General features: G+C 45.2%; 1 protein-coding gene across 1 annotated transcript; it reads left to right on the top strand.

The window, feature by feature from the left end:
- Positions 1 to 12,070: 12,070 nt before the first annotated feature.
- Positions 12,071 to 12,403, top strand: LOC117861809 (uncharacterized). Its single transcript, XM_034745340.1, has one exon. It carries the CDS (start codon positions 12,071 to 12,073, stop codon positions 12,401 to 12,403), a length of 333 nt encoding a protein of 110 aa, XP_034601231.1.
- The last annotated feature ends 372 nt before the right edge of the window (positions 12,404 to 12,775 follow it).

Genomic DNA, 12,775 nt, shown 5'->3' with positions numbered 1-12,775 from the left:
ACCGACCTTGACTGCCAGTTTAGGATCCATTGTCTGGCATTCAGTAGTGATGGGTACTGCATCACCACCGGTTCTGGAATCAGTAGTGACCGCCATGGTCCCCGTCACCGTTGGTTTATGCCATAGGCTGGCGGTGATGCGTCCATCATCACCGCCAGTTTATGCCATAGGCCGGCGGTGATGATGCACTCATCACGGCAGGTTTACTACACATGCTGGCGGTGGTGTTGAGTGCATTTCACCGCAAGTTTTAACTAATTGTGATGAGCTTTTTCAGAGAAAAAATTGTAAATTTAATTAAATTCACCCATTTGACAGCAATATATATATGTGTGTGTATATATATAATACCATAAAAATCAAGAGCATGTAGGAATCCATACACAAGTCCACAATAAAACATATTATTACAAGTCCATACATTAGTTCACAAACCACAAGTCCATAGATCCAATCAGTTCACAAACAATAAGATACTTAATCACTGCTAATCAAGCAGTACTCCCCCCTAGATTGAAAGCATGATCGAGAATGAACATGGCTAGTTGTTCTTGAAGTGCTATTATCTAGCCAATGAGGAGCGCAGAAGTAGACATCCCTTGTTTCTGCAAAACAAATCAAAGATGGATCAGTTAGGTTCAAATACTAAGTGCAAGTCATGAATAGTAATTATGGAGGTTTTCAAACATAAATGCTTGGATACCGCACTGAAGACATCCCCACTGTAACTGTGCATCCAATACATAACATAAAACCCGCAATGATCGTTACCGTCAGGCTGCCTTAGGATCCATTGTTTTTCATTAACAGTGAAGTCTCCCCAAAAAGATCTATGAATCTTGCTTTTCTTACGTTATTTAGTGTAGACCCTATTTGACATTACGAACAGTGAATACGATTAGATGGAAGCAAATCTAACAAACAAAATCCAACACATAAATAAAAGAGTGATTTGCTTTATTTACTTGTTCAAAAGGTCAATGAGTGGTTGGACATATTTTCATTCCCTTCTTTTTGAGTCATAAATGCTGATGTTACTCTCCTCAAGGCATATATATATCAATGAGGACATGATGGTTCCTGCATATATTTCACGCACGACTGAATTAAGTGCTTGACAACAAGTGCCTTGTGATAACTAAGGATCATATTCACTTACAAGCAGTTGTAGGAGAGAAGTACATGTTTCTTCGTATTCAAGGTAAAAAAAGCCTCAAGCAAGTAACTCGGCATTTCTGAAGCTTTTAATGTCTTCTCATTGACAGTGTTAGGATCCAAGAAGCCTACGTCCTTAATCCCATTTTTGTGGCACGTATAAGACTCCATCCTACAAAAGAATGAAGTTATATGTACAAGACACTTAGTAAAGAACTCGTATTACATGTTAGTGATGATACTTACAAAGTCTACAAGCCCATGATTGAGACGTCAAGGGCTCGCTGTTGGTAGAACTGAAATATTTCTTCGAAATAAATTCATAATTCACTGTTATCCTTCTTGTGGATATCATGCTTTGTGTAACTCACACCAAACATGGCAGCGCTCTGCTGTTTGTACCACTCATGTAAGTGTCTCATTCTCGTGGATAACTGGGGGATAATGCCCAGCTCGACTAGATCCTTTCCTAGCTCAAACTTCCATGCAATAGGCGCAGGTTGCTCCACTGTAGGATCTTGACTATACTCCATTGCCAGAAGTTGTTCCTCAGTGATGTTGTTTGCCTCACAATGAGCCTTCCTTTGCTCTATCCACTCCAAATTTTCATTGTGCAAAACCTTTGAATATTTATTCAAATGGCTTTTGCTAATGGTTTGCTCAAAGTCTGAGGGCAAATTTTCTGATTCTAGCATCTATGGATTTATGAAATGCTTCTGGAAATGCGCAACAACTTCTATACTAACTGGCACCTCATCTACTACCTTGAAGAGCAATGTTATGCTGGCATTAACCAATTTTTTCTACGTAGTGCTCTTGGCCTTAGGAAACGAGCTTGCTTGTTTTGGCTTTCCGGAAGGTATCCTCTGGGATGATCTCCTCTTTGATGGCAGGCTCCTTTGACTTGGCGGCGGGGTTGGTACCTTTTGAGGCGGCGGGGTTGGATCCCTTCGAGGCGGCGGGCTTGGATCCCTTTCATGTGGTGGTGTTGGATCCGTTTGTGGTGGCATCGAGTCATGTCCATGATCGCTATTATCATTAGGCTCATCAGAGTTTATTGAGTCCAAGGATATGTGGCATTTCCACCAAGCCACAAATGATCCAAGGTTATCCTTTAGTTTCCTCGACTCACCCCCTGCGGCAAAGTCCAACTCCACTATACCATAACTCTTCTTAATGAGAGCATCAACTGTAACTTTGGCATAGCCATCTTGTCATGGACGACAATGCAATGTAACATCTGGGCTAGTAGGCTAATCCTAACCTATGGCCACCTTGGTCTTCATGAATGCTGATGACAGTGAGCACGCTAGTTTGAACTGCAAGCGCACGGATCAGTTGTAGCTTTTCCCTAGGAGTATTCCCCCAAGGTTTATCAATCCATGGAAACAAGGTCACAGGATCTTGACTAACTAAGCATCAGCAAACATGATTCAAGTTGTAAGATGATTGTGAATAAGGATGAATACACATGAGTAGATACAAAGCATGAGCAAATATAAACAAGAGGTAACTCATCTAGAGCAAAGTCCACACTATGCATATGTTGTAGTTCTAGCTAGATGGCAAGCAAACACATGATTTTCATACAAAGAATTTTTAAACCACCACCTCTGGTATGACTCCCAAAACGCCCACCCTAGCTCCAGAACTCCAGCATGGATCTTGCTCGCGGGGTGATCACGCCAGCTAGAGCCTAGCCTAAGCTATCCTCCAGACAATTACACGGCCCTCAGCTCTCCGTCCATGGTTGTCCCTCAAGTTCCTCGGCTCCTTCTACTTCGAATCTTCAATCCAATCTGCGTGCTTGATGAAATATTAAGGTATTTATAGTGTGGAGGACCCGTGGTTTAAATTGGAAGGAAAACGGGCGAAGGAAAGGGCTGGGCCAATCGGCCTAGGGGGGTCCAGACCAATTGGCCCGACCCTTCCTTTTACCCCCTCATGTCCAGCTTCATCGCCAAGTCTTCTGTGATATTTAGGAAACTTATTTTTACTTGCATATGAGCTTGGCACATCGATAGCCTTGGGATAAGTATGGATCTTGATATCTTTCCAAAGTCATGCTTGCTTCCAGCTTTGATCCCGAAGTGAAGTTGCCATATCTTATGAAACTTAGCTCCTAAGTATTCTTGGAGGAGTCCTCGCCAAAGATGAGCATGAACGGGGCCCAAGGACCCTAGGCCGATCGGCCTTGGCTCACAGGCCGATCGGCCTAGGCCCTTTTTGAGGCCTCTAGCCTTCGTCTTTCTCTAGGTTTTTGCTTGTCCTGAGCCTCATCCAATTATGCTCCAATTAAGTCTAATTTCCTGTGAAAATAGAATGTCCTCCAAAATACAATGCCTATGCAAAAATGGCCTCATTATTGAGTATGTCAATAGTTATCATATCATTTGTATGCCAATGTTGAAGATAAATAGGGATAAAAGTGTGTAAATAATGAGCGTTAATAATCCCTCATGCTTAAACCTTGCTTGTCCTCGAGCAAGTCTTCAATAGAAATTAGCATTGCCCTTTAGGGTTAACCCTGCACTTAAACATATATAGCAACACATGGTACTCCATTTAGATGTTCAATTAATATTCAAGTTGTAGCCAGTTTATCATTATGGAGGATAGACATGTTTTTCAGTGGTGAACAAGCCGCAAAGAATTTGGAACAATGCTCTCAAATTTAAATCAATTTCAGAACTTTTCTTTCAATGGAGCACAATTTTCAAAAAGGAGCTAGATCAACATCAGCAACAAAATTCTCGCAATTACTCAAAGGAAACTCTCAGCTCATCAAGTCTCTCAAAGCATGTGCTAGAATCATGTCAACCTATTCTACTCATATAAGTAAGCAGAAGGCTTTATCTGGAGCTTGGTAGGTAGAAACAGTCCTAATAAAGTATTATATTCAGCATATTATCAAACTAGGAAAAACTTCTATTAGGTTTACTGAGACTTATCAAAAAGGTCATGGAGAAATAATTGCTTATGGAGAGGGAGAGAATGGAACACACACTTTGTAGAGAGGTGGACATGTGCAAGTGTCAAATGAATGATCCCAAGACACAAATGAAGTCCTCATTATTGGATTGCATATGGTTGGAAAATGAGTATGGACCAAGATTTTGGGCACTGGAAATCTTATGAAGCTTAAAGAATTGAGGGTCATTTTTATTCTAATTTTTCCATCTCTCTTTTTTTTTTCTTTATTTGTTTTTTCTTTTTCTTCTTTTTCTTCTTACTTTTTTTCTTTTTCTTTCTTTCTTTTTGCCTCCTCAGAACTTTTCGCAACATAGTACTTACTCAGCAGTAGTCAGAGATAATGCGATGACTCTATCCCCCATGCTTGAATGATGCTCGTCCTCGAGCATGAAAGAGAGAATAAAATGACTACTGGCATAAGTATAAAATCCTTTGGTCTTTTGTAGAAAATATTATTTGATTCTTTAGGGGGGTCATCCACACAAAAAATTAGAGCTTCCAAAGGAGGGAACCACCCAGGCCGATCGGTCTGGCCGACTCTTTTTCCTTTTATTTTTCTTCTGCACACGGCTGACGGCCTCCAAATCTTGTTTATCATGAAAAGGTACTAACAGATCTTTTGAATTGATGTTGAGAATTTATTCCATACTCATATTGGGTTGTAGTCAAGGAAGGTAATCACAAAAAGATATTTGGGTTTTTGGTTGGATGCCCAGCGAGGTTTGTGAAAATTCCAATGTAGAAAAGTCACAATGCATGGATAGAAAGGCAAGCAAGAAATGGTTACACAAAGGAATGACTAGCTTCTAAGTCTCATACCATAGAAATAAATCCTAATCCAATTCATCTGAAATATAAACTTGCAATCTAAGGTTTATCATGAAGGAATATATATGACTTTGGATAGGATAGAGCTCTTGCAAGAATTATTACTGAAGTGACCAACATAAAGAATTTTATTTCTTGAAAACAAAAATAAGCCTTCAGTAAATTTAAATAAGAGGGCAACAACAATTATGTGGATCTTTATAAAAGTCATTTAACCTCCACAAAAATTATCTAGCATTTAATTCATTTTAAATCATATTCAGGGAGCACTTATCGATCTATGCATAACTAAATACAACAATCACCAAGGCAGTAACATCCATCATATTTCATAAGGCATAAACAACATCATCAATATTAATCATATGAAATTAAGCTCAAAGTGATGAACGTTTCATTTGACACAGACGCTAAAAACAAAATGAAAGCATGCTAACATTGCCACAACTTGTGCATATGAAAAATAAGGAGGGGAGAAAGATATGCAAACCAAGAGTGTGACGTTTCTACTTATTCCATCTGCTTCTCCCTTCTTCAATGGTCATTTTATCGGTTACCAGGCTGTTGTTCTTCCTTATCATGTCCTTGCATCAACTCAAAGAGTGGTTTGGCGTTGATCCTCCAATTGGGTACTTTCATGACGTGCTCCTTAACATGCTCCTTTCCTTGTTCAACATTCTTTTCATGGTTCCTACACAGAGCACGATGGGGTTTCTTGCTGGCGCGATAAAACAAAGCAAAAAACCCATGATTCAAAAATGATCAATGCTTGGTCATGGTTTTATTGTTCTCCACTTGAAACCTCGAATCTGATTTTAAAAATAAAAATCATGCTCAATGCAATTACTGAGCCATTATGTAAATCAAAGGTGAAGTTCATTGTTAAAAATCAATATAAATCAAGAATTCTTGATCACATTAATTTAGTTTAAATCAAAGAAACTTAGTCTATCGAATCAGACTAAACAATCTTTAATTTTTACCATGTGTGGTTATGGGATTGGGTTCTGAGGGATATGGGTACCCATGGGTCCCCACCGACCAGGATACTGGCCGGTCCTGACAAGTGGGCCCACTTGCAAGGGCGTGCGGCCCAAAGACATGATGATACTTGGAGTACACGTCAAGGAGGCCGGGCGATTCAAATCAGCTCGGATTACCTTCCATGTAACTAGCAAGTATATTGATTCAAACCGACTTGTAACCCTAGGTCGTCAGCCTATATAAGAGGGCCAAGGGAGCTTCCCGAGGGCATCCAATCGAATCTGTAAACCACACACCAACACAAAGCAATACAAGCTACCAGCATACAGAACATAAGGTATTACTCTCCAGAGGCCCAAACCTATCTAAAACCCTCGTGTCCCTCATGTTCTCGCGATCACCTTCGAGTTCATGGTTTCACAATCCCCTCTACCAACATATCAACCACTTGGGTAACCCCCTGGTGGACTGTCGAGCTATTAAATCCGATAGTTGGCGCACCAGGTAGGGGTGATTGTGAGATCCTCCCTATTGAGCTCGATGGCATCCCGTCCCGGCGTTGTCTTTCCCGATAGCATGAAGGACTTCCTCGCCAGCCCGATCTAGCTCCGCTTTGGGAGCATGCCGGTGGATTCTGATTCCACCACGTCTTCCATTGACTCAACGTCTGTCGCCATCTCTACATCTGCCGAATCTACTCTGCCGGAGCAAAACCTCCACCCGAGGATTGTCACGCTGCTTGCCTAGCATGTCGGCGATCTCTCTCTCTCAGAGAAGGTCCCGCACATCCTTGCTATGACCCTCCCACCCATGCCCTTCAATCTAATCACGGGGCTAGATCGCATCGGCAATACTCTTGCTGAGTCCATAGATCTTTCTGAGGCGGCACTACACTCAACCAGGTTGGTGCAGGGTCCTTCCCTCGGCCCCTTTGGTCTGAGGAACTCGGTTGCTGCATTTCCCTCAAAACTCGCACAATCCCTTTAGATCCAATCTGAAGGCCCACCCGAACCCACCCAGTTTCTGGACTGTGGTGAGTTCCAGGTCCCACGCATCATCGTGACTCTGAATCCCTATGGAAGTGACGACGAGAGGAACTCCTCTACGCCAGATCGCGAGACTTCGTGGTCTCCGCTGATGAGCTACCCAGGGATGGTGAAACCTCTTCTCAGGAAGGAGGACATAATGCCAGGAACTAGGATCATGCAGCATAGTGCCAAATGGAGCAAGCCAACGCCCAGCAACAACCTGCTGCTAACGCAGAGGTAGTAGGTGATTAGTGCCGACCGCCACACAACGATGGTGACAACACCGACCAGGACGGTACCCGGGGTAGACGCAGGCGCCCTGCGAGTGCCCGCAACCTACAAGCCGACCTTATGGAGGCCGGCCACAACATCTTCACCACACCCTAGGCTAACCTCGGGGCTGCCTTCGGCGACCTAGAGAACCTTCTAGAATCGAAGGCACTCTAGTAGATGCGGGCTCATATCCGCGTCGCCAACACACAGATCGAAGAGCAGGCCCACATCCAGTCCGTATACTCTCGGTTCACTGCTACCCAGCACTCTCGAAGCCAATCCGAGCATAGAAGATCCGGCCATCACTGAGGCGACCACAACAACCACACAGGAGGTCAGCTGGAGCCCGTCCATGAAGAAGAGGTGGAGCAACCCGCTAACCCACCCGCTAACAACGCCAACAATGATAACCACGACAACTGATGCTGTGATAGGAGAGGCGATGGCAAGGATCATGGCAAACAAGGTCGGCATTGTGATCTCCATGAACAGCTGCGTGATATCCATTTCCTCCACGCTAACCTCAACAACCGTAACCAAGACAGGGAATAGGTCGACCTTCATTGCCACGCCGAGTATGACTGCGACTATGGTGCTCCAGGCCACAACCGCCATGCAAAACATGAGGAGCACTAACAACAAGACAAGATGCATCGCTGCACCGACTACGACTGCATGTACGGTGCCCCTAAAGATGCCTATGCACCACCTAGGTGCTACAACAGCAGATGCCCCAAGGCTCCACCTGTTGTATACAACCTTGAGGATGACGACGACATGACAATCGACAGTTTCGCTGCCTTCACTCCTCACCTCAGGGCCATTGAGTGGCCGGCCTCATTCAATCTGGCCATCAACGAAAAGTGCGATGGTCGCTCCGACCCCACCATCTGGCTCAAGTTGTACAACATTGCAGTGAAAGCCGCCCACGGCAGCTATGATGAGATGGCCGCCTAATTCCTAGTGGTGATGGGTCCCGTCCCACTCCTATGGCTGGAAAACCTCCTGCCAAACAGCATCGACACCTGGGGTTAGCTCGCTAGAGCTTTCACTGAGAACTACCAGGCTACCTACAGCCGACCTGGTAACACGGAGAACCTTGGTCAAGTCCACCAGCGAAAGAATGAATCTCTCCAAGAGTACACCAACCGCTTCTTTGAGAACCACAACAGGCTGGCCGGCGTCGAGGACCGCGACATCTGTTGGAGGTATGCCCTAGAGGCAATCATAGAGATGATGATATTCCATTTGTATCCATGATTTATATTGTGTTCCTTGAATATCCTTTAAAGGCTACTTGAATTGGTTTGCAATTATGTGAATTGTATGTGAAACTCTTTACTTGTATGGTTATTCTAAAGTTGTCCCTAGTCGAAGTTCATGTGAGGACACACATGAATATTAGACTAGTACATGTATTAGTTGATGACTATGTTTCACAAGTCACAGACATGGAGATGTCAAACTAATAATGTAGGCATATGTAGAGACATGTTCAGCATAGAAGAGGCGAAGAAAGGGTTCTTACCTATGTCACATGGCATACATCTCAGCAAGACTCAGTGTCCTTCAACTGCTGATGAGCGGGATCGCATGAATAGAGTGCCATATGCCTCGGCTATTGGATCTATCATGTATGCAATGATAAGTACTCGCTCATATGTTTCATATGCGCTAAGTATGACAAGCAGACACCAGTTTGATCCAGGTGAGAGTCACTGGACAGCGATGAAAAACATTCTTAAGTACATAAGAAGGACTAAAGATATGTTCCTTGTTTATGGAGGTGAGGAGGAGCTTGCTGTAACAGGTTACACTGATGCTAGTTTCCAAACCGACAGATATGATTCAAAGTCACAATCAGGATTTGTGTTCACACTAAATGGTGGTGCTGTTAGTTGGAAGAGTTCCAAGTAGGAGACGGTGGCCGACTCTACAACAGAAGCCGAGTACATCGCGGCTTCGGAAGCAGCGAAGGCGGGTGTTTGGATAAGGAATTTCCTTATTGAGCTTGGTGTGTTCCCAAATTCATCCAGCCCATTGAATCTCTACTGTGATAACAATAGGACAATTGCGCAAGCAAAGGAGCCAAGGAATCACCAGAAGAACAAACACGTAATGCGGCGATTTCATCTCATTCGAGACTTCATTAACTGGGGTGAGATCAAGATATGCAAAATACACACGGATCTGAACATTTTTGATCCGTTGACAAAGCCACTCCCGCAGGCTAAGCATGATGCGCATGTAAGAGCTATGAGTATTAGATACCTTCTAGATTGACTCTAGTGCAAGTGGGAGACTTTTGGAGGTATGCCCTAGAGGCAATCATAGAGATGATGATATTCCATTTGTATCCATGATTTATATTGTGTTCCTTGAATATCCTTTAAAGGCTACTTGAATTGGTTTGCAATTATGTGAATTGTATGTGAAACTCTTTACTTGTATGGTTATTCTAAAGTTGTCCCTAGTTGGAGTTCATGTGAGGACACACATGAATATTAGACTAGTACATATATTAGTTGATGACTATGTTTCACAAGTCATGGATATGGAGATGTCAAACTAATAATGTAGGGATATGTAGAGACATGTGCTAGGACTGACCCAATGCAAGAAGTAGTTCTCTCTTTACACAACAAGTACGCTTTGTCCTTAGACCTGAGATTGTCGCATGTACTCAAGATGTGGATCGACTTACTTAGGGGCTATCAAACGCTACACCGTAACAGGGTAGTTAAAAAGGTAGCTTTCGGGTTTGTCAAGAAGCATGCTGTGAGGCATGGTCAATCAAGATGGGATTTGCCCCTCTCTGATTGAGAGTGATATCTCTGGGCCCCTCGAGTAATCAGATCAGGAAATGCATGGCCATGCTACGTACGGTTAAGAGTTAACCTACAAAGGGATTCCGAATCACAGGATCGAGAAAGAGCGGTCGGCTTGAAGCTAGACCAAATATCGTGAGGCAAAGGGAATAGCATGTATGTAATGTTGTGACGGTTCGTCTGATATGATCTTTGTGTGCGTATGGGAGTTGGCACGTCTTGCTAGAGGCCGCTACCAACTATTGGGCCGAGTAGGAGTACTCGGGCCATGTCTATACGTATCTGAACCCATAGGGTCACACACTTAAGGGGCTGGAAGCCCAATTCGGATATGATCCGAGTTGGACTAGGTTTAGAAGTACTAATAGGCCTCGGACCCAGAGGCCTGTCAGGAACCTCTATAAATAGAGGGGTGGGGCGTCCTAGGGTTTTCATTCCTTTGGCTGAAACACATCTGTCGCGCCTCCCACGCCCTTGCCTATTGCAACTCACGGACCTAGCAGTCCGGCTTGCGACACTTCCTCCCTGCACGTGTGGATACCTTGGAGGTGTTGCGCCTGCAGCACTTGGACAAGCCGCCGACGAGCCACGACGAGCCGCCGACGAGCCATGACGAGCCAACGACAAGCCACGACACGAAGACGATCTTGCTGCACGTGGACGAGCTGCTGAGGAGCTGCTCGACATCGACATGATCAACTACGTGTTCGACTACGTTGATCGACTTCGCTGCCCTGATGCGATTCTACATCTTCTGCACCAGTGCGTCGAGTGGTAATCCCGTGATCCTTATACGGCAGTTTTCCTGGTTTACGCGGTAGAAAATTTTGATTTGCGCTACCGTAGCCTACCTTGTATCCCAACAATATCATCATGTACTTCTGCTCTGGTCTCATGAACCGCAATATGTTCTGCAAACTGTAAGAGCTTGCCCCCAAGATGGTCGGGCAGATGATGCAGGTTGTCAAAACCCAGGCTGACATAGAGGAGGCGGCGCAAGTACAATTCCAGGGCGGCAAGAATCACTAGAATGACGACCACAACAAGCCGACCCATGATGAACACCAAGGATGATCGGAGTCTTCCTGACATTAAAAAAGGGGCCCTGAGGTCCTCATTGCAGAAGGAGACCCCGCAAGGCCGACCACCTTCCTCCAGGAAGAGTTCGGCGACACTCTCAAAGCTCCGTGCCCCTTCCATAAGGACGCACATCATAATCTTCGGGACTGCACAGTCCTCAAGAAAGAGCTTGGTGCCCTGGTGGAGTACAAGCTACCCCGCCGCAATGACTACCACAGGGATGACAACCATCGCAACTACCACCGCTGCATGGACCGCAAGGACTATGACAACTGTCGCCACGACGACCTCTACTGCAACGACCGCGACTGCCGTTACGATCGCGACAGCTACCACCATGATGACTGCGACAACTGCCGACGCGACAACCATGACGATCAGCACAGAGAGGAGCACTGTGATTAGCCACACCCAGATGCCCACCGGCTTGGCACCGACCAGAATAGAGAGTTCCAGCGACTGGACCATCAGGTTAACATCATCGTGGGTGGCCCCAAGGCTTTCTGCAGCAACCGCAAGCAGAAGCTGCACCAGCGAGAGGTGCACTTTGTCTCCATACGGCCAGTCTAGCATCTGCGCTGGTCAGAGCAACCCATAACCTTCTCTAGTGAAGATCATTGGGTCCACATTCCAGATCTCGGGTCCTACCCATTGGTAGTTTGCCCGACCATAAACCGATCCCTACTCCCCAAGGTGTTGATTTACGGTGGCAGCGGGCTCAATATCATCTTCCCCGAAACCTTGAAACGCATGGACTTTAACTTTGAGCGGCCCCAACCCTATGAAGAACCCATCTTCGGCATCGTACCTGGCAAAGAATCCTATCCTATTGGTGAAGTTGTTCTGCCCGTCACCTTTGGCATGCCTGCCAACTACCATACCAATTTCAAGGCTTCCTACCATGCCATCTAAGTTAGGCCCATGCTGGTGAGGTTTATGGCGATCCTGCATCACACCTACCTCATCCTCAACATGCCGGCTCCAAACGGTGTCCTCTCCATCTACGGCGACGTCGAGACTTGGTACAAGTGCAACATGGAGGTGGTGCAGCTTTCTAAAGCCCTGGAGTACTCGGCCAAGGACACCGCCATGCTCGCGGAGGCCCAAAAGGTGGACAAGGACCAGCTCACGATCACAGAGACGAAGTCGATGCCCACAGCGCTACAGCCCAACCCCAAGGTCAAGAAGATCTTCCTGGGCCTGGAAGACCCGACCAAGATGGCTCTCATAGGGTCCGACCTCTCCGCCAAATAGGAACTCGCATTCACCAGTTTCCTTCAGGAAAACTCGGACATATTCACATGGAAACCATCCGATATGCCTAGTGTCCCGCGGGAGCAGGCTGAGCAACAAGGCCAGTCAAACAAAAGTTTGTTGCTTCGCCCAAGATCACAAGGAGGCCATTAGGGTAGAATGTACTAAGCTCCTAGCTACTAGATTCATCTGTGAATGTAAACATCCCGACTGGTTAACAAATCCAATTCTTGTAAAAAGGAAAATCGGTGAATGGAGAATGTGTATCGATTACACCGACCTCAATAAGCACTGCCCTAAGGACCCCTTCCCTCTTCTGTGCATCAATCAGGTCATAGACTCTGCAGCTGGAAGCATCCTGTTGTGCTTCCT

This window comes from Setaria viridis, chromosome 6 (genome assembly GCF_005286985.2).
Source record: "Setaria viridis chromosome 6, Setaria_viridis_v4.0, whole genome shotgun sequence".
Classification (NCBI taxonomy): domain Eukaryota; kingdom Viridiplantae; phylum Streptophyta; class Magnoliopsida; order Poales; family Poaceae; genus Setaria; species Setaria viridis.
This window is presented reverse-complemented; position numbering and strand designations above follow the sequence as displayed.